We start from the raw sequence: 21330 nt of genomic DNA, 5'->3' as shown, positions 1-21330 counted from the left end.
GGTCCCGAAGCCTCCGCTTGGTTTCCCCAATGTAGAGGAAGCCACACTGGGTACAATGGATACAGTATACCACATTGGCAGATGTGCAGGTGAACCTCTGCTTAATATGGAAAGTCATCTTGGGGCCTGGGATGGGGGTGAGGGAGGAGGTGTGGGGGCAAGTGTAGCACTTCCTGCGGTTGCAGGGGAAGGTGCCGGGTGTGGTGGGGTTGGAGGGCAGTGTGGAGCGAACAAAGGGAGTCACGGAGAGAGTGGTCTCTCCGGAAAGCAGACAAGGGTGGGGATGGAAAAATGTCTTGGGTGGTGGGGTCGGATTGTAGATGGCGGAAGTGTCAGAGGATGATGCGTTGTATCCGGAGGTTGGTGGGGTGGTGTGTGAGAACAAGGGGGATCTTCTTTGGGCAGTTGTGGCGGGGGCGGGGTGTGAGGGATGTGTTGCGGGAGATGCAGTCAAGGATGTTCTCGACCACTGTGGGGGGGATAGTTGGAGTCCTTGAAGGACATGGACATCTGGGATGTGCGGGAGGGGAATGCCTCATCGTGGGAGCTGATGCGGCGGAGGCGGAGGAATTGGGAATAGGGGATGGAATTTTTGCAGGAGGGTGGGTGGGAGGAGGTGTATTCTAGGTAGCTGTGGGAGTCGGTGGGCTTACTCTCTCTGTGACTCCCTCGTTCGGTCCACACTGCCCTCCAACCCCACCACACCCGGCACCTTCCCCTGCAACCGCAGGAAGTGCTACACTTGCCCCACACCTCCTCCCTCACCCCTATCCCAGGCCCCAAGATGACTTTCCATATTAAGCAGAGGTTCACCTGCACATCTGCCAATGTGGTATACTGTATCCATTGTACCCGGTGTGGCTTCCTCTACATTGGGGCAACCAAGCGGAGGCTTCGGGACCGCTTTGCAGAACACCTCCGCTCGGTTCATAACAAACAACTGCACCTCCCAGTCGCGAACCATTTCAACTCCCCCTCCCATTCTTTAGATGACATGTCCATCATGGGCCTCCAGCAATGCCACAAGGATGCCACCCGAAGGTTGCAGGAATAGCAACTCATATTCCGCTTGGGAACCCTGCAGCCCAATGGTATCAATGTGGACTTCACCAGCTTCAAAATCCCCCCTTCCCCCACCGCATCCTAAAACCAGCCCAGTTCATCCCCTCCCCCCACTGCACCACACAACCAGCCCAGCTCATCCCCTCCCCTCAATGCATCCCAAAATCAGCCCAGCCCGTCTCTGCCTCCCTAACCTGTTCTTCCTCTCACCCATCCCTTCCTCCCACCCCAAGCCGCACCCCCATCTACCTACTGATCTCATCCCACCTCCTTGACCTGTCCACCTTCCCTGGACTGACCTATCCCCTCCCTACCTCCTTACCTATACTCTCCTCTCCACCTATCCTCTTTTCTCTCCATCTTCGGTCTGCCTCCCCCTCTCTCCCTATTTATTCCAGAACCCTCACCCCATCCCCCTCTCTGATGAAGGGTCTAGGCCCGAAACGTCAGCTTTTGTGCTCCTGAGATGCTGCTTGGCCTGCTGTGTTCATCCAGCTTCACACTTTATTATCTTGGATTCACCTTTACAATTTTTTTTCTATTCATTTGTGGGATGTGCGTGTCGCTGGCTGGCCTGCATTTCTTGCCCATCCCTAGTTGCTCGAGAAGGTGGTGGGGAGTTGCCTTCTTGAACTGTTGCAGTCCTCCTGCTGTGAGTTGACCCACAATGCTATTAAAGGAGGGAATTCCAGAATTTTGACCCAGCGACAGTGAAGGAACAGCAATATATTTCCAAGTCAAGATGGCGAGTGACTTGGCGGGAAATTTGGAGGTGTTCACATATGTCTGATACCCTTTTCTTTCCAGGTGGAAGTGGTCATGGATTTGGAAGGTGCTGTCTGGGGATATTTAGTGAATTTCTGCAGTGCAAATTGTAGATGGTGCACACTGCTGCTACCGAGCATCAGTGGTGGAGGGAGTGAATGTTTGCAGATTTAGTGCCATTCAAGCGGGCTTCTTTGTCCTGGATGGTGTCAAGTTTTTTGAGTGTTGTTCGGCTGTACTTATCCAAGCAAGTGGGTAGTATTCCATCACGCTGACTTGTGCCTTGTGGATGGTGGACAGGCTTTGAAGAGTCAGGAGGTGAGTTACTCGCTGCAGTATTCCTAGTATCTGACCTGCTCTTGTAGCCGTTGTGTTAATGTGGTGAGTGCAGTTGAGTTTCTAGTCAATGGTCACCCCCAGGATGTTGATAGTGGGGCATTCAGTGATGGTAACACCATTGAAATGTCAAGGGGTGGTGGTTAGATTGTCTCTTATTGGTGACGGTCATAGCCTGGCATTTGTGTGGCATGAATGTCACTTGCCACTTGTCAGCCCAAGCCTAGATATTGTCCAGGTCTTGTTACATGTGAACGTGAACAGCTTCAGTATCTGAGAAGTCACGAATGGTGTTGAACATGGTGTAATCAAACATCCCTACTTCTGACCTTATGATGGAGGGAAGGTCATTGATGAAGCAGCTGATGATTGTTGGGCTAGGATGTGCCACGAGGAACTCCTGTAGTGATGTCCTGGGGCTGAGATGATTGACTGCAAACAACCTCAATCATCTTCCTATGTGTCAGGTATGACTCCAACCACTGGAGAGTTGTCCCGTGATACCCATTGATTCCAGTTTTGCTAGGGCTCCTTGTTGCAAGGAGAAAGGCCTGTCACTCTCACCTCACCTCTGGAATTCAGCTCTTTTGTCCATGTTTGAACTATGGCTGTAATGAGATCAGGAACTGATTGGCCCTGGTAGAACCCAGATTGGGTGTCATGGAGCAGGTTATTGCTGAGCAGGAGCTGTTGTATGACAGCACTGTTGAAGACACCTTCCATCACTTTACTGATGATCGAAAGTAGACAGATGGGGCAGTAATTGGCTGGGTTGGATTTGTCCTGCTTTTTGTGTACAGGACATACTTGAGCAATTTGCCACATTGTCCGGTAGATACCAGTGTTGTACATGTCCTGGAACGGCTTGACTAGGGGAGCGGCAAGTTCTGGAACACAAGTCTTCTGTACTATTGCCAGAATGTTGTCAGGGCCATAACCTTTGCAGTGTCTCCAAACGCTTCTTGATATCATGTGGAATGAATCAAATTGGCTGAAGACTGGTACCTGTAATGCTAGGGACCACTGGAGGGGACTGAAATGGTTCATCCACTTGGCACTTCTGGCTGAAGATTGCTGAGAATGCTTCAGCTTTATCTTTTGCAAGTACTGGGCTCTTCCATCATCGAGGATGGGGATATTTGTGGAGCCTCCTACTCCAGTGAGTTGTTTAATTGGCCATCACCAATCACAACTGGATGTGGCAGGACTGTAGAGCTTAGGTCTGATCTGTTGGTTGTGGGATTGCTTAGCTCTATCACTTGCTGCTTTCGCTGTTTAATGTGGAAGTCGTCCTGTTTGGTGGCTTCACCAGGTTGGTGCCTCATCTTCAGGTATGCCTGGTGCTGCTCCTGGCATGCTCTCCTGCACTCTTCATTAAACCAGGGTTGATCTCTTGGCTTGATGGTAATGGTTGAGTTGGGGGGGGTATGCTGGGCCAAGAGGTTACAGATCGAGCAGGAGTACTATTCTGCTGCTGTTGATGGCCCACACCGCCTCATGGATACCCAGTCTTGAGTTGCTAGATGTGTGTGAAGTCTGTTCCATTTAGATTGGTGACAGTGCCACACAACACAATGGAGGTTGTTCTCAATGTGAAAGCAGGGATTTGTTTCCACAAGGACTGTGCGTTAGTCGCTCTTATCGATACTGTCATGGATACACTAATCTGCCAGCTGCAGCTGTATAAGAACGAGGTCAAGTATGTTTTTCCCTTTTGTTGGTTCCTTCCCCACCTGCTGCAGACACAATCTAGCAGCTATGTTCTTTCGGACCCGACCAGCTCGATCAGTAGTACTGCTACTGAGCCACTCCTGGTAGTGGACATTGAAATCCCCTATCCAGAGTACATTTTGTGCCCTTGCCATCCTCGGTGCTTCCTCTAAGTTCAACACTGAGGAGTGCTGATTCATCAGCTGAGGGAGGATGGTATGTGTTAATCAGCAGGAGGTTTCCTCGCTGAGAGACTTCATGGGGTCTGGAGTCAATGGTAAAGACTCCTACAGCAACACCCTCCTGACTGTATACCACCGTGCTGCCCCCTCTGCTGGGTCTGTCCCTGCCAGTGAGGCAGGCCATATCCAGGAATGGCGATGGTGGTGTCTGGGATATTGTATGTAAGGTATGATTCTGTGAGGATGACTATATCAGGCTATTGTTAACTAGCCTGAGTGACAGCTCTCCCAATTTTGGCACTAACCCCCAGATATTAGTGAGGAGGACTTTGCAGGGTCGACAGGGCTGTTTCTGCCTAGGTCGATGCCAGGTGATCCATCCAGTTTCATTTCTTTGAGACTTTGTAGCGAATGGTACAACTGAGTGGCTTGCTTGGCCATTTCACAGCAGTTGAGAGTCAACTGCATTGCTATGGGTTTGGAGTCACATGTAGGCCAGACCTGGTGAGGGTGGCAGATTTCTTCCCAAGAAGGGCATTAGTGAACCAGATGGGTTTTTCCAACAACTGGCAATGATTTCATGGTGATCAGTGGACTCTTAATTGCAGACTTTCTTTGAATTCAAATTCCAACATCAGCCATAGTGGGATGTGAGCCTGGGTCCCCAGAACATCAGCTGGGTTTCTGGATTAATAGCCTAGTGATAACAACACTTGGTCATTGTCTGCCTGTTACTGGAAATATCTGTAAAGTTGCATCATTTACTTTTCATAGTATTGGGAGAGAGAAAAATCAAAAATAAGTTGATCTGAAAAGAGAAGGTAATTAAAAAGGTCAAACTCAGTCTTCTGCAAAATAGCATTATTATCTCTACAAAAGTATTCCCCAGATTTAGCCTCAGACCAGGGAGGAAATCCTCTTTTATAGGATTGCTTATTATAAAATTAGAAATATTTCATTTTCTGAGGAATGAAAGTAACAGTTTCAGAATAAATCTCTACAAATAAAACCAATCTATATGTTACATGAAACCCAAAACAATTTACTTTCCAAATTACTTTACTCAAATAAGAAGTTGTAAAATTAAACAACAACCTTAATCAGAAACCGAATTTGACACATTGATAGGCAACATCTTGATAAAATGAAGCAGAGAGACAGTACCTAACATGACAATATGCTAAAATCCAGCCGTCTTCCAATAGCACCATTTGCTCTGGTTTAAAGTCAAGGTTCAAATCGATGCCGTAAGCTCCATAGACATGGGCTAATAAAGGTTTTTTGTTCATTTTATTCAATGTTGTTTTATGAAAGACTGTTATTGGTATCAAAGTGCCGTCCTGAAAATACAAATAACAATGTAAATAAATGTTACAGGTTGCATTCTCAAATATTTTTCCTTACGTTACTGTCTCATTTAAATATATTCACCATTCTCATATGCATTTTATGTAAATCTACACTTACAGTAATAGTCATGTCATGCTACATATTCTTACTCAACCCACCCCTACCATCATGCAAGTTTATTAGACTCCTTTCTACTGAACAGCTCATAGTTCAGTACCAATTTTGACCTGACATTGTGAATTTATCTCTAAGTAATTAGATGTGCCTTATCTCTTACCTTCCTTTTACCTCTCAAACCTTTGTTATGATTTAATTGTGTTTCTTATAGAGAGGAAGCATGACTCAATAGGTATCACCACATCCTTAATAATGCCCAACGCTTTTATTTTGTGATTATAGTAGAAGTAGTCCAGGTTTCTTTATATACACTGTATATGGTGGTATCCTGTTAGAGTTCATTAAAGTTTAAAGTCTTTGTAATTAGCTGATAATTATAACTGACATTAACTGGCACAAGATTCCACGTTATTTTTTAAAAAAAGAAGCAAATGATTTTGCATGTAAAAAAAAATTAAACAAGGCAAGCACTACCAAAATGGCACTATGGTTTGTAAACAGTAGTAAAGGAGACAAGAAGTCCTGCACTCAACCAGACTGCGACATAAGAAGAAGACTCGAAAGAAGAAAAACCCAAAAGGGTCACAAAAGGGTGCCATTGGTTGGGTGTCTGTTGGCAAGGAGATGCAGCAGCAGAAGGTAAATGTTGATCTTAATTTTCAGGTCATGGAGGAAAATTCTTGATTGGTCAGGCAGTTATCATGGCAATGCTGCAGAATTTGAGAAGACCTCTGTGATCTCTGAAAATCAAAATAGTATGAATTCCTTTTGCCAACTTGAAACTGGGTTCTGTATATTCATATAAAATTCTAATAATTTTTAGCAAATGCAAAGGTATCACATTGTGAACCCGACTGATACTCATAACCTGGCTCCAGTGTAATTTTCAGCAGAGTCTGGATTAGTTAATAAACCTCAGAACATTCTGTCTCGTTTTAATTGTGATCTGTTGCTCAATATTTATTAAATAATCCTAATTGCTTTATACATCATGGCTCTGTGTGATTTCTTCAAAAATCCAAAATTGATAAATATTCCAACTTCACCTCTTATAAATTCCAATTTGAGTTTGAGCCCCTAGCCAGATTCCAAGAAGTGTGTAGTATTAATATTTTCTCCATTTAAGTGCAAGCCTGACACTGATCTTTTTGTCTCACCCAATCCTATTGCACTCTACACAGAACAAAAACAGCAGCTTACCTTCTATGATTTAACATCAAAATAACTGAATCAACACAACCTACCAGCCCCTAAATCCCATCTCTATGATAACGTCAATACTTTGGAATATTCTCAAACTCAAATACTCAAGAAAGGTCACTGCCACGTTTTCAAGGGCAAAATCGGATGGGCAGCAAAGGGTGGCCCACCCAACAGTGCCCACATCCTGTGAGTGAACAGAATATGTTTTAACCTGCTCAGCTGAGCAGATAGCAAAGACATCTGACTAATGTTAGTGAGGTTTTTTTTGAAAGAAACGTAGTACAAAATGGATCTTGATAACAGAATAAAAATTCATGAGGATGCCCAAAAGCCTGAGAGTTTTCTAGCAGGACAACTTAGCACAGGACTAGACATCATTAACAGTTAGTATTTATTGTTGTTGTACCTACGCACAATTGAAAAAAACTACCATATCCTTCCCACTGTCCAGACCTGTCAACCATGCCTCATGCCACATGCTTCTTGTTTTCAAGCCTTTAATTCAGAAATTTAGCAAAGGACAATGGCCGCCATTTCAGCTACAGCTACTTCGAAATTCTACACAAGTTTCCCCACTTTACCTTATTAACAATGCAATCTCAGGAAGGTTCCATTTCTTATGCAACATTCAACTGGAGTAATCTGGAGGAAATGCTAACATTTCAACGAGAATAAGGAACTGCGATCTCCATGATGCCGGAGTAGTAATTTGAGGTGGTGGTAAGTTTTATTTAAGGCTAAGTTACATTATTATTCCAATGATTTATGCTGCAAATATATGCTATAAATAACTATGAAGGGTGTACGCTTCTATCACTTTGCGTACTTTTATATTGATTATGTGGACTTGATCAACTGGCACACTCCTGGTCCCATAGGTACCGGCTAACAAAATATTTGCTGTACTTGAGTTACTTCTCAGAAAAGAAAATTCTGAGCTATGTTTATAAAATTCTCACTGTTTCAAATACTTTGTTTTATGTTTTGTATCTCATTAAACAAACAAACAGTACATCTGAAACGATGCCAATCCCACCCATGTAACAATTAACTTCTTAGAATGTCTGATCTGTGCAGGAACAATGGAATGATTGAGAGAGATGTTAAGAGCCATAGAGCGGGCTATCACCAATGTCTGCGTGGAATCTGATCTTGCTCACAGCTTCCTCTTTTTAAGACTATGAGACATATGCTAAGCGTTGAGTATCTCACCATTCCCACTGAAAAGAAAACGCAACTGAACATGCACCAATCAGCGTATTAGGGTTGGACTGGTGAACGTTGGCCTGTATCTCAATCTCCTGCTGGCCTTGAGAGTGACTGTTCAGAAGTTATCAGCCAGTCAGAGCCTTTGGATCCTGAACACTGTCAATTGAGATTGACTCGCAAGTGATCCAATGCCAAGCAGAGCTTCCAATTTTGCTTTTAATGGAGAGAGAAGTGTTAGTGGGGTGGAAGCAATGGCAGGGGGCCAGGTGGGTGACTTCACCTGACAAAGGGGCTATGCTTTGAAAGCTTGTGATTCCAAATAAACCTGTTGGGCTATAACCTGGCATTGTGTGACTTCTTACTTTGTCCACCCCAGTCCAACACTGCACCTCTGCATCATGTCCATCCTAAGGAGGTAAGGTGTTATATTGGCAAAGCATTGTTCATATCAAAGAAGCATTGTGGAAAGCAGCAAACTTTAAGCATTCTTCAACACTTATGTTCATGAGTACAAACAGAACTCAACACTTTAATGAAGAGATCACTGAGGCCAAAGGTAATGTGAATGCCTTGTGATAAGTTATTGCTTCCACTCATTCAAACATATGGCCACTTTGTGTGTGGCTACACAATCTCTTACAAGTACATTATTCTCTGGAGGCAAAGGTTCATTCTGCCTATCAGTCCTACAAGGGAGTACATGTTCATTCAAGGATAGGCAATCACCAATGCTGCACTAACAACCAAAATCTGCTTCATGGAATATTGTTCTGGTGGGAAAAGATGCTGCAAGTGAAGCCTCTGTCACTTCCGATGTTGGAGTGAAACGTACTTGGGCAGCTCATTTGCAATTGCAGATGTGAAAGGATGAACAATCATTGAGGATTGCCAATAGAATCTACCTCACGATGCCTCTCAAACTGATAACGATCCTATGAAAACTCACTATTCAGCTGTTGGACATATGATCATAAATGAAGGCTCAGAAGCTAAATTTCATTTGTGTCATACAATGTCATAACCCTTTTCCTATCGCCTATCATTAGATACAACAGTCTCATGCTTGAATGAACGAGCAGCAGACGTCACAAAGTGTTCATCCAGTTGTTAATGGTAACTTTTAATTGCACAACAGGAATGATGAATAATCACCCAGCAAAAAGTAGCGTTTGTTTTTGACACTAGGCAGGGATGCTTGCTTTTACAACAATCAAAATAAATCTAAACTGAATTATGACTTTACTTAACTCATGTCTGGAAGAGGGTATCAATTAAGTTCTGTCTGCTTGTTGTGCTTGGTGATGCATCACTAACTATTTTTTAAAATGATGCATGGGATGTAGATGTCACTGGCTGGGCCAACATTTATTGACTATTCCAAATTCCCAAGGGCAGTTAAGAGTCAACCACATTGTTGTGGGTCTGGAGTTACACGAAGGCCAGACCAGGTAAGGATGACCCCTTCCCTAAAGGATATTGGCGAGCAAGATGGATTTTTCCAACATTTGATAATGGCTTCATAGGCATCAATAAACTCTTAATTCCAGATTATTTTTGAATTCAAATTCTACCATCTGCCTTGGTGGAGTTTGTCCCCAGAACATTACCAAGGTTTCTGGATTAATAGTTGAGCAATAATAGCACTAGAATATTGCCTACCCACGTTCAAAGTGATATCCCACCCCCCCCCGCCGGTCATTGTCCTCCTAGTGGTAAACAGAAACCAGCTCCCTTGTGGACAGAACATCATCTCTCTGTCTGCTCCAGCTATGCAGGGGATAGCATGCCAGGATATTGTAGTCCACTTGGTCTAGCATGTACTGCAAGGTCCAAACAAAGCAATTTATGCTTCTGAGCTTCATCATGAAGAGACCAAAACATTTATTCTACAATGGCCCCGGTAGAAAAGTAGGCCACACTGTATCTGTGTTCTGCCTCAGGTAGTGGGTTCTGTAAAGGGGTCATCAGCCATGCTTGGAAAGAGTAGTCCTCAATTCCCAGTAGTCAACTGCATGTGACATTCAGCCCTTGAAATGGGTGGGGCAGTTAAGAGTTAGAAAGATTACAGGCATCTTGTTAGCTCTCAGGATTCGTGCCAATGACCTCTGAAATGAGATGACTATGATCACTGATTAGCTGGTCATTGATCAAATAGACATCTTTGCTGTTAAGAAATTCAGCGGCATCATAATCCTGTACTGATGCATGTGATGGCTGTATGTCTCTGCATGCAGAGTAACCAATCAGGACCACTGTAACGTAAGGTCAATGAGCACTAAAGTGCGGAGTGAAGTGCAGAAGTGCATTCGGAGTTAGTCCAAGATCAGTCATAATCATGTGGTGAGGCTGGTGTTCTGCTTATGCCAACTTCTGTGGATCAATAGTGGAGGCATTTGCTGCTCATATAGACTGTTGGTGAATGGACCTCAACATGGAGACCACGAAAACTAATTTTCAACTTCAAAGAAAGCCTGAACTCTAAATTTTCAAACTGACAGTCAAGTCCAATAAATAATTATTACATCACATCTTACCATGCTTGGTGCTTTCAAACAAGTCACTTTATAGTCCATTGGATTTGTTGTTTCAGATCCATCTTCTTGTACATAGAGCTCATCATCTTCTATTGAATACAAAAAACTCATCGGTGGCTGCACTGGAGAGGACAGTCGAAAGGAAAATTTGTTTGTCTCGTGCTTTAGATTATCCTCAGACTCAATGACACAGGCCCAAGATGGGAGCTAATGAAATAAAAGGCATTGTTTAAATACAACTATTCCTCCCAAAACAGGTCTTAATGTTATGTTTTGCAACAAGCAACAAAATAATTTGACTCCTTTCAATCAGTAGGTTCTGACAGTAATGTGACTGCAATTAATCAATACTTTTCTCCATTTGGTGTTAAATAACATCAGATCAAGTTACGCAATCCATATTACAAAAGTCGTCTGGTTCAAAGTTGCAATATAGGTTTAGATATTCCTTAGCAGATAATGCTAGATAGATTCCAACATGTTTCCAGCATCAGCAATGAGGCAAAATACTTGCGGCAACCAAATGCCATTAGCTCAGAAATTGAAAGGAATAGGGGTATATCCTGTATTTTCCTTTAAGAGAAATAACTTGCTTCTATCTAAACTATAGGGATTCTAGGATTCTAATGGAGAGAAAAATAAACTTCAAAAACAAAATTGGATTTTACCCATCACGGATATAACCTATAATTGTCAACGAAATTGAAACATTTACTGAAAACATCAATTAAAACACTAAGTCACCCAAAAATAACTTTAAAACCTCAGCCAAGTCTATATTCTCACTTACCAACTACTTGAACAAATATTCCTAATTACATTTATCAGATTACTTTATTCTTTTAGTTGCTTGTCCTTCAACCACCTAAACTCTAAACACCCACCCTCACAAAAACTCTAAATTACTCTTGCCCTCATTTTGAAATTGCTTGTGTTTACACTTAAACATATGGCTGCTGGTTTTGGATCATAGATCATAGAATCCCTTCAGTGTGGAAACAGGCTCTTTGGCCCAACAAATCCACATTGAACCTAAAACATCCCACCCAGCTACAACCCACCTAATCTACACATCCCTGAACACTACTGGCAATTTAGCACAGCCATGTACCTCATAGGCACATCTTTGGACTGTGGGAGGAAACAGGAGCACCCGGAGAAAATACACGCAGACATGGGGAGAATGTGCAAACTCCACACAGGCAGTTGCCAGAACATGGAATTAAGTCCGGGTCCCTGGCGCTGAGGCAGCAGTGCTAACCACTGAGCCACCGTGCTGCCCCATACAACAGCTGACAGTGGTGGGATTTGAACCCACACCTCCTCAGAGACAGCAACCTAAAGACAGCTAGGCCACACAACACACCACTCCTTTAACAACTTTAATAACTGACAGCATCTATTTTATCTGTTCTGTTCATCATCCTCATTTTGAATTTAGAAGCTTTCAATCACATGGACATCATCAGCATTGAACTAATGAAAACAGCTCTAATTTTTCAAATCTTTTGTTATTTATATTTGCTTCTTCCAGATAAAATCCTAGTGAATCTGCATTATTATCCTCAAAGACTCAAAATTCTTTATTGCAGAAGCCAATATGACAAATAATACCCTACTACTGTATTACATTTTTACTCAGTGCCATCACTACTCCATGATTTTTATTTTATTTCTCTAGAGATAAACTGGAAACTTCTTCAGCTTTTTGTTCCGGCCTCATCAATTTACAATGCCAACTCTCCCAAGGGCCCTGCACACCCAAATTCTTTTACCTTTTCCAATACTTCCAAACTGTAATACTGGCTGTTATTACTTTTGACAAATGCATCACTTCACAACATTGGCATTGACTATGTTACAACACTTCTTTGTCATTCCCATATTTTGTAGCAGTTGCCATGTATGGTGTATGTGCAAAGAGACTGAAAAATGCTGTTAACAATAAGGAGACTGCCTGTTTTCCTGTGTTACATTGCCTCCTTGACAAATCTGCAAAAATATCAGCTTTGAGACAAATGATCCCATCAGGTCCGTAACTATCAGTTATTTAAACATGGATTTCACCCCTCAGAATCCCACTTAGCGAGGAGAGGAAGCTGTGAAAAGTAAAATAAGTGATTTAAGAACAAATTGCTGACAAACACCACCATGCTTCGGGGTTTGTCACAACTACATATTAATTTCAAACCTGACAGCCACATTGAAGTCCTTACAGTTCACTAGCAAGTTCTCACAACTGAAGTTTAAGTGTAGCACGATAACATAATGGGTCAAAAATTCCAGGAATTCCCCACGTACCTGGATGCACTTAACAGTTTTTGGCTCATCAAGAGAAAACACATGTAGATACAAGTGATCGGAATACTTCAATATCATAATGCAGTGATCCTTGAACAGCTCCATATCAATTAATTTAGTCCTCTCTTTTACTGCATAAACAGTCTGCCAGCTCTTCATTCCAGGGGAAGAAATCTGTGTCTTCATCAGCTAAAAAAAGTCCAAAGAATTTAGAGCTTTGCAACTGCTGTCTCAAGAGTTTAACTGTTTCTATTGTTACAGTTAAAGCTGGAGCACTGCACCATCATTTTAGTCGCATTATTCTATCGGTTGCAACATAAAATAAAAATAATCTCTCCAAGTACTGAGAAGATCAACACCTTATCAATATCAAGTATTAAACAAAAAGATTTATCAGGTTCCTTAATAAACACAATGTGTTTGTCAGAACAAAACTTATCTGTTAAAATGCAATATTTGGTTATCACACACACACACACACACACACACACACACACACAGACACACACACAGACCTTGAGAACTGAAAAAGTGATACAAAGTATAAAGCATTTTCGTAACAATATCCACTATTGTTAGAACAGAAGGTACAATTTGGGAATTTACGTGCAGATTGTACATGCTTTTTCATCATTTAAGCCATTGGTCAGGAAATTATATGCTGTAAATGTTCAAAGGACTGATATTTTCACAAAGTTAGTGATGGGGGAAATCGGACTGGTTGAATTGTTTTACAGAGCACTAACATACTCCTTATGGACTAAAACTCTTAAGCTCTTTGACAGGAGCACAAAAAAAATCTTAAATTTTCTAGAAACCGAAGAAGAAATTTGTTTTCTTTAAAGATTTATCTTGTTTGTCATTTTCTTTCCCCAGATAGTAGTTTACTTCATTCCCCTGGTCTCCTTTGGCATTACCGGATGAAAACAATCTTCAACTGAACTAATCTACTCAATTGAGCAGTCAGATGGTTCATATGAGCACTTTTGCGAATTACAGCTCTATTCTATAAAAGGGTGTAGGTGTCTACAGACAAGTTACTCAGGGTGACTCACCCTGTTTGTAGGGAAGGTTGAAAGAGAAAAGAAAGCAGGGAGGGCACCCAATGAGAAACTGCAAGGCAATAAACAGAGAGGATTTTAAAACAGTGAGGCAAGTGTGGGGAACAAGGTAAAACTCTCAGAAGGAGCAGATTTCGATGTGGGGATCAAAGCCAAAATCATTCTAGTCCACCACATGCTGCAGAAACTGCTAAAATTTAAATGTCAAACAAGATTGGGTCACTGCATCAAATCTCTTCCTCTTCCTTAGTAGAATACTGCCCCTCACCTTCAGCAAATTGCCCACAGACAAAGAGATAATCGATAGAATAAATGGGGATCTGTTCAACACACTTCAGTCCAACACCAGAACCACTAAAAGCTGTCACTGAGCTTCAGTGTACAGATGATGAGATATTTCAATGGCTTTTTGTGTCTACCTAATCAGAAAGGACATTGTGTAATCATTTAATCCAAAGGCAGTAAGCAGAATCGTATGGAAGTGATGGCAGTCTTGGCCCCTGGCTGGGGAGCAAACAAGATCCCTGCTTTGCCTCATTTTGAGAAGTTCCGTCACATCTTGTCTCACTCAGGTACCTAACAGGCCAGGGCAGACCTTCCTGTCGGAAGAAGTACTACAGTGGTGGAGATCCTGTCTATCAAGATCAACCCAACATATCAGATGCAGGCTGGAATGCCCAGATTCAGGTTCCACCTGGTATGAGTAAAAACAAATCATTGGGCTGGTGTCACTAAACAGATGGTAGTTACTTCAGGTACCACATCCATCTGAGATCTTCGAATGAAGAAGGACCCTGGCAAAAATGAGGCTACCGATCAGTACCGAGCACCTGTGAACAAGGAACACATCCATCCATGAATCTACAAACGTGCTAGGCTTTGCTCATCATGCTCCCTGCATGGCAAAGCCCCTGCATTCCACTGAGCTGTAACAGGATGAGGCTCTGAACAGGACATTTAAGGGCCTCAATTGGTGGCAGGGGCAGGAAGGCCATACTCAGGCTTTCAGAAATCATCTGTGTGGAAGCAGGAAAATAACGGTTTCCATCCACCATCCTCCAACCCCATTAAGTGCATACCCAGTATAATTCCACCCAGCATGTCCAACATTACAGCACTTCTCCAATACTGTGATTTAATGTCACCCTAGATTCCATGATCAATTTCTGGACTGAGGTTTAAACCTAGAAAGTTCTAACTCAGTGAACTAACATTGAATCAAATGATATCTTTTATAAACAACAGAATAAATAACTCCAATACATCATGGAAATACCTGTTCTTTGCATGAATCACAATCCTGATCACTGTCAGAAGTAATTCAATAGTCAGTAGGCAAAAATCATAGTTACATTTGTCCTTAATTATTTTATTCCAACAGCTTTTTTTGAGTTCTTTTTTGAAAAGGTCATCTTTACAAACTCATGCTTGCTTGGGAGGACAGGTAGTTTAAGGTTACAAATAATCCTATTGATCACTAGTTGCAGATGAGGGACTATTAACTTGTCAGCCAGAAAAACTGTGTAGTCTCAACACGGCAATCAAAATACGCCTTGAATCCCAGCTATATGACATGACCAAAACCTTAGTCAAAAAGCTGCTTCCAATGTTTATTTCACAGAATCGTCACATTATTATGGCACAGTAGGACGCTTATCCACCCACTGTATCTGCATTAGCACTCCAAAAGGTCACTACGTTATATTGAATATCTCTCTCACCTGGTGGATAAAACCATTGCTTGGCAGCTCAGTTACGAAGCCTTTTCAAGTTTACCAATTTGTCACTAAAACAAATATTGGAGCATTACATCTGGTCAGCTCCAAATTTATGTCTGAATGCCCTGTTGTGAAAAGTTGTGAATTTAAAATAGATATAAGGTTCATACTCTAACATATAATTTAATGGTCCCATTTTCTCCACACTAAATTGACTGAGAATGGCTAACTAAGAATGGTGCAAATAACACTGAAGTAACAGGATCAATCACTGTAAAGGCCAGGGAGACATTTCAAGGCAAATGTTTACCTCCAGACCAGAAGCAATTTCCCCCACTCCTGGAGATATGTCTGAAGGTTTCTTTTTAAAAAAAATCATTTTTTTTAAACATACTTCAACAGGAGGACATCTCTGGCATTTTTAAAAAAGTGCTAACTGTTCTATGTAATGCTAACCGGCCATTTACTCTTGAACACCAGAGCTCTAATTTTAAATGCCAAATTCATCAAAATTGGATTAGTACTATGAAAAGGCATCACTCCCTGTGTAATAAAGAATTTGCTTACATCATTTTTTTTCAGTTGTCTTGATCAATTCATCAGTCGTTACTATCTAATAATTTCAAGGTGAACTTTCTTCTCGAGGACCCAACCCAGAGGTAATGCTGTCAAGTCAACGAAATATTCTTCTGGGAGCTTAAAATGTAATAGCTGAAAGTGGGAATAGACTCCATTCAGTCCACACATGAGAAGGTCAATGTTGACTGGCAGCAGACCAATATGTTGTGAAATCACCCTTTAATCGTAAGTCATACGTTGATTATTAGTGATCTGTAACTCACATTTCTTTAAAACTTACTCTGTATTCTTCTGTTGCACCACAATTGGTCAAAATATACAGCTGATTTCTCCAGTGTTCCACATGATAAATTATTCCAGGGACCCGTTCTTGAACAATCCTGGGGTTAACTTGTGCAGACATACGATCAAGTAACCAGACCTCTGAGCTATTCTTGCTGTTACTGTTGATAGTAATAAACCTCCCATCTTTGGTGCTGGCCAATTCTACAAAAAACCTGGATATATCAACAGAAAAAGCAGAAGGAATTCTTAAAATAATTTGCTGATGATTCTGCTGAAATTGGATGTTATGTATATCATTGGGTGTCTGTTGAGTAAGGGGAGGTCGTGACTGACAAACCTGTTAGAATTCTTTGAAGTAACTAGTATGTTAGACCAGGGAAATCCAGTAGATGTTATTTATCTAGACTTCGAAAAGGCCTTTGATACAGTACCTCACAGGAGGCTGCTGAGCAAGGTGGGGGCTCATGGTGTTCGAGGTGAGCTACTGGCTTGGATTGAGGATTAGCTGTCTGACAGAAGGCAGAGAGTTGGGATAAAAGGTTCTTTTTCGGAATGGCAACCAGTGATGAGTGGTGTCCCGCAGGGTTCAGTGTTGGGGCCGCAGCTGTTCACCTTATATATTAATGATCTGGATGAAGGGACTGGGGGCATTCTGGTGAAGTTTGCCGATGATACGAAGATAGGTGGACAGGCAGGTAGTACTGAGGAGGTGGGGAAGCTGCAGAAAGATTTAGACAGTTTAGGAGAGTGGTCCAGGAAATGGCTGATGAAATTCAACGTGAGCAAATGTGAGGTTTTGCACTTTGGAAAAAAGAATACAGGCATAGACTATTTTCTAAATGGTGAGAAAATTCGCAAATCAAAAGTGCAAAGGGATCTGGGACTGTTGGTCCAGGATTCTCTAAAGGTTAACTTGCAGGTAGAGTCTGTGATTAAGAAAGCGAATGTAATGTTGTCGTTTATCTCAAGAGGGTTGGAATATAAAAGCAACGGTGTGCTTCTGAGGCTCTATAAAGCCCTAGTTAGGCCCCATTTAGAATACTGTGTCCAATTTTGGGCCCCACACCTCAGAAAGGACATATTAGCCCTGGAGCATGTCCAGTGGAGATTCACACGGATGATCCCTGGAATGGTAGGTTTAATGTTTAGAAGGTTGAGGGGAGATCTAATAGAAACTTACAAGATAATGTATGGCTTAGAAGGGGTGGACGCTAGGAAGTTGTTTCCGTTAGGCAGGGAGACTAGGACCCATGGGCACAGCCTTAAAATTAGAGGGGGTAAATTTAAAACGGAAATGAGATGACATTTCTTCAGCCAGAGAGTGGTGGGCTTGTGGAATTCATTGCCACTGAGTGCAGTAGAGGCTGGGATGTTAGATCCCTTCAAGGCAGAGATCGACAAATTCTTGATCTCACAAGGAATCCAGGGCTACGGTGAGAGTGCAGGGAAGTGGAGTTGAAATGCCCATCAGCCATGATTTAAATGGCGGAGTGGACTTGTAAGGCCATTCGGCCCATCTTCCACTCCTATGTCTTGTGGTCCCTTCAAGGCAATGGGTCAGGTGACCTGGAGACAGGCAGTAAAAGTGACTGTGGAGCTCAAAGGATGCATAATAAAGAAATCCCCATTCTAGTTTAGCCTTCGTCTATCTTGCATTCTACTTATGGTTCTAGTGAACCACAAACAGAACAACGGTGATGAAGATTAGATTTGGGCCATAAACTGTGTGCGAACATCTTTTTTTTCAGTAAGGTCGGGAGGAAGGGCGTCGTTCAGGCTGAGAAAAAGGTGCAGGATTGTGGAAGTAACATTAGAGAAGTGTTTGTGAGGAGATTTATGCTGTGGTCGACATCAAGCACAGTCTGGAGAACTCATCCTCACCCTCAACAACTTCTCTTTCGATTCCTCCCACTTCCTACAGACAAAGGGGGTGGCCAAGGGCACTCGCATGGGCCCCAGCTATGCCTGCCTCTTTGTAGGTTACGTGGAACAGTCCATCTTCTGCACATACACAGGCCCCAAACCCCACCTCTTCCTCCGTTACATTGATGACTGTATCGGCGCCGCCTCTTGCTCCCCAGGGGAGCAGGAACAGTTCATCCACTTCACCAACACCTTCCACCCCAACCTCAAGGTCACCTGGGCCATCTCCAACACATCCCCCACCTTCCTGGACCTCTCAGTCTCCATCTCAGGCAACCAGCTTGCAACTGATGTCCATATCAAGCCCACCGACTCCCACAGCTACCTAGAATACACCTCCTCCCACCCACCCTCCTGCAAAAATTCCATCCCCTATTCCCAATTCCTCCGCCTCTGCCACATCTGCTTCCACAATGAGGCATTCCACTCCCGCACATCCCAGACGTCCAAGTTCTTCAAGGACTGCAACTTCCCCCCCCGCAGTGGTCGAGAACACCCTTGACCGCGTCTCTCGCATTTCCCGCAACACATCCCTCACACACCGCCCCCGCCACAACTGCCCAAAGACGATCCCCCTTGTTCTCACACACCACCCCACCAACCTCCGGATACAGCGCATCATCCTCCGATACTTCCGCCATCTACAATCTGACCCTGCCACCCAAGACATTTTTCCATCCCCACCCTTGTCTGCTTTCAGGAGAGACCACTCTCTCCGTGACTCCCTTGCTCGCTCCACACTGCCCTCCATCCCCACCACACCCGGCACCTTCCCCTGCAACCGCAGGAAGTGCTACACTTGTCCCCACACCTCCTCCCTTACCCCCATCCCAGGCCCCAAGTTGACTTTCCATATTAAGCAGAGGTTCACCTGCACATCTGCCAATGTGGTATACTGTATCCATTGTACCTGGTGTGGCTTCCTCTACATTGGGGAAACCAAACGGAGGCTTGAGGACCGCTTTACAGAACACCTCCGCTCGGTTCGCAACAAACAACTACACCTCCCAGTCGCGAACCATTTTAACTCCCCATCCCATTCTTCAGATGACGTGTCCATCATGGGCCTCCTGCAGTGCCACAAGGATGCCACCCAAAGGTTGCAGGAACAGCAACTCATATTCCGCTTGGAAACCCTGGAACCCAATGGTATCCATGTGGACTTCACCAGCTTCAAAATCTCCCCTTCCCCCACCGCATCCCAAAACCAGCCCAATTCGTCCCCTCCCCCCACTGCATTGCACAACCAGCCCAGCTCATCCCCTCCCCCCACTGCATCCCAAACCCAGCCCAGCCTGTCTCTGCCTCCCTAACCTGTTCTTCCTCTCACCCATCCCTTCCTCCCACCTCAAGCCGCACCTCCATTTCCTACCTACCACCTCATCCCACCTCCTTGACCGGTCAGTCTTCCCTGGATGGACCTATCCCCTCCCTACCTCCTCACCTATCTTGTTTTCTCTCCATCTACGGTCCGCCTCCCCCTCTCTCCCTATTTATTCCAGAACCCTCACCCCATCCCCCTCTCTGATGAAGGGTCTAGGCCCGAAACATTAACTTTTGTGCTCCTGAGATGCTGCTTGGCCTGCTGTGTTCATCCAGCTCCACACTTTGTTATCTCACAGACTGGAGAATGGCAGTCATGATGGGACTCAGCCTGCAGCCGACGGGTGAAGGAGAGAGTACTCACTTGAATGTTGCCAAAGTCATTGTGGAGAGTGTTTGCAGGTGGAACGTACTAACATTCTGTGAGGGAGTGGCCACTGGTGACAATGTTCATTGAGGGGACTTGGGCTGAGGACAGCAACTAAACTTGAGGTGAGAAAATTTTCCACTGGCGGGAGAACAGAATGGTGGGCCAATTTGGAGTAGATGGGACTGTTTGATGAAAAGACAGAACGTTGGATGCTGTACAAGGTAATGTTATGATGCTGATGTGAAGGCAAACAAGCAGCTGAAAACAATGGCACCAGTTTTCTTGAGTTCAGTCGGGAACAAGATCTTCATGATTCTACGGAGTCTGGTGCAACCAGAGAAAATCACAGACAAGATATACCGATAACTATGCAAAGTATTGACAAGGTATTTTGCATCAAAGTTGATCACTTCTGGGTTCTTCTCAAATTAGAGGTGAAGACAGTAAAGATGGAAATGGAAAGGGGTGCATGTGTGTCTCTAATTCCTGAATCAATATATAGGGAAAAGTTAAAGGCACTGCCGAGATTACTCTAAGGACAAACATGGAACAAGTGGTGCCACTGAAGGGTCATGTACTGGTAAAAGTACGGCTAAGGGATCAGTGTGCTGAACTGCCTGTGTACCTTGTAAAAGGCAACTATCCTACATTATTCAAATGCTCCTGGTTATGGAAATTAAAGTTATATTGACGTGTGGTTAATAGGCTGGTGGACTCAAAAACGAGTTGCAAGAGACTTTGGATAGGTGTAGATGTCTTCACGGGAACCCTGGGGGAAATAAAAGGTGTAGAAATTAAACTTTGGTTGAAGCAGGAGGCTCATCCAAGGAGCCTGAAAGCACATCCAGTACTGTACACTATCCGGCCTAAAGTAGGGGTGCTGGAGTCAGTAACCACTGGTTACCGGACCAGTCCAAACGTCCCAGTCTTAAAAACAGATTCCACTTCCATGCATGGAGGGTCTGTTTAGTGCACTGGCTGGGGGAAAGAAATTCTCAAATACTGATCTATCACAGACTTACTTTTAGATGGGGTTGCAAATGAGTCCCAGTCGTTATTTACAATAGTGACACACAGGAAACCTTTTGCTACAAGTGGCTACGGTTTGTTACCACATCAGCACCAGCTTTATTCCAGAGGACCAGGGACCAAATTTTGAGTGGTTCGCAAGGTGTCCAGTGTTAAACCTGAGCGAGATTTTGGGTGTTGGAACCTCTGAAGTTAAGCATTTACAGAACCAGAAGAAACCCTAAAAATTTTGCAAGGACAGGCTTTAAGTAAACAGGGAGAAATACAAGTTTT

General features: G+C 43.4%; 1 protein-coding gene across 5 annotated transcripts in view; it reads right to left on the bottom strand.

Annotated features, from left to right (window-relative positions):
• prepl (prolyl endopeptidase like) overlaps nt 1–21330 on the bottom strand; it is a 70494-nt gene that overhangs the window by 22429 nt on the left and 26735 nt on the right. For all 5 annotated transcript variants that reach the window (XM_048536237.2, XM_059648616.1, XM_048536238.2 and 2 more), the window contains 4 exons: nt 16408–16624; nt 12770–12958; nt 10469–10675; nt 5220–5395 (listed from right to left, as the gene is read on the bottom strand). In XM_048536237.2, coding sequence (XP_048392194.1) covers nt 5220–5395; nt 10469–10675; nt 12770–12958; nt 16408–16624 — 789 coding nt within the window. The remainder of the gene's footprint in view (nt 1–5219; nt 5396–10468; nt 10676–12769; nt 12959–16407; nt 16625–21330) is intronic.

This window comes from Stegostoma tigrinum, chromosome 9, assembly GCF_030684315.1.
Source record: "Stegostoma tigrinum isolate sSteTig4 chromosome 9, sSteTig4.hap1, whole genome shotgun sequence".
Lineage (NCBI taxonomy): Eukaryota > Metazoa > Chordata > Chondrichthyes > Orectolobiformes > Stegostomatidae > Stegostoma > Stegostoma tigrinum.
The sequence above is the reverse complement of the archived record's forward strand: the minus strand, read 5'-3'. Positions and strand labels throughout refer to the sequence as shown.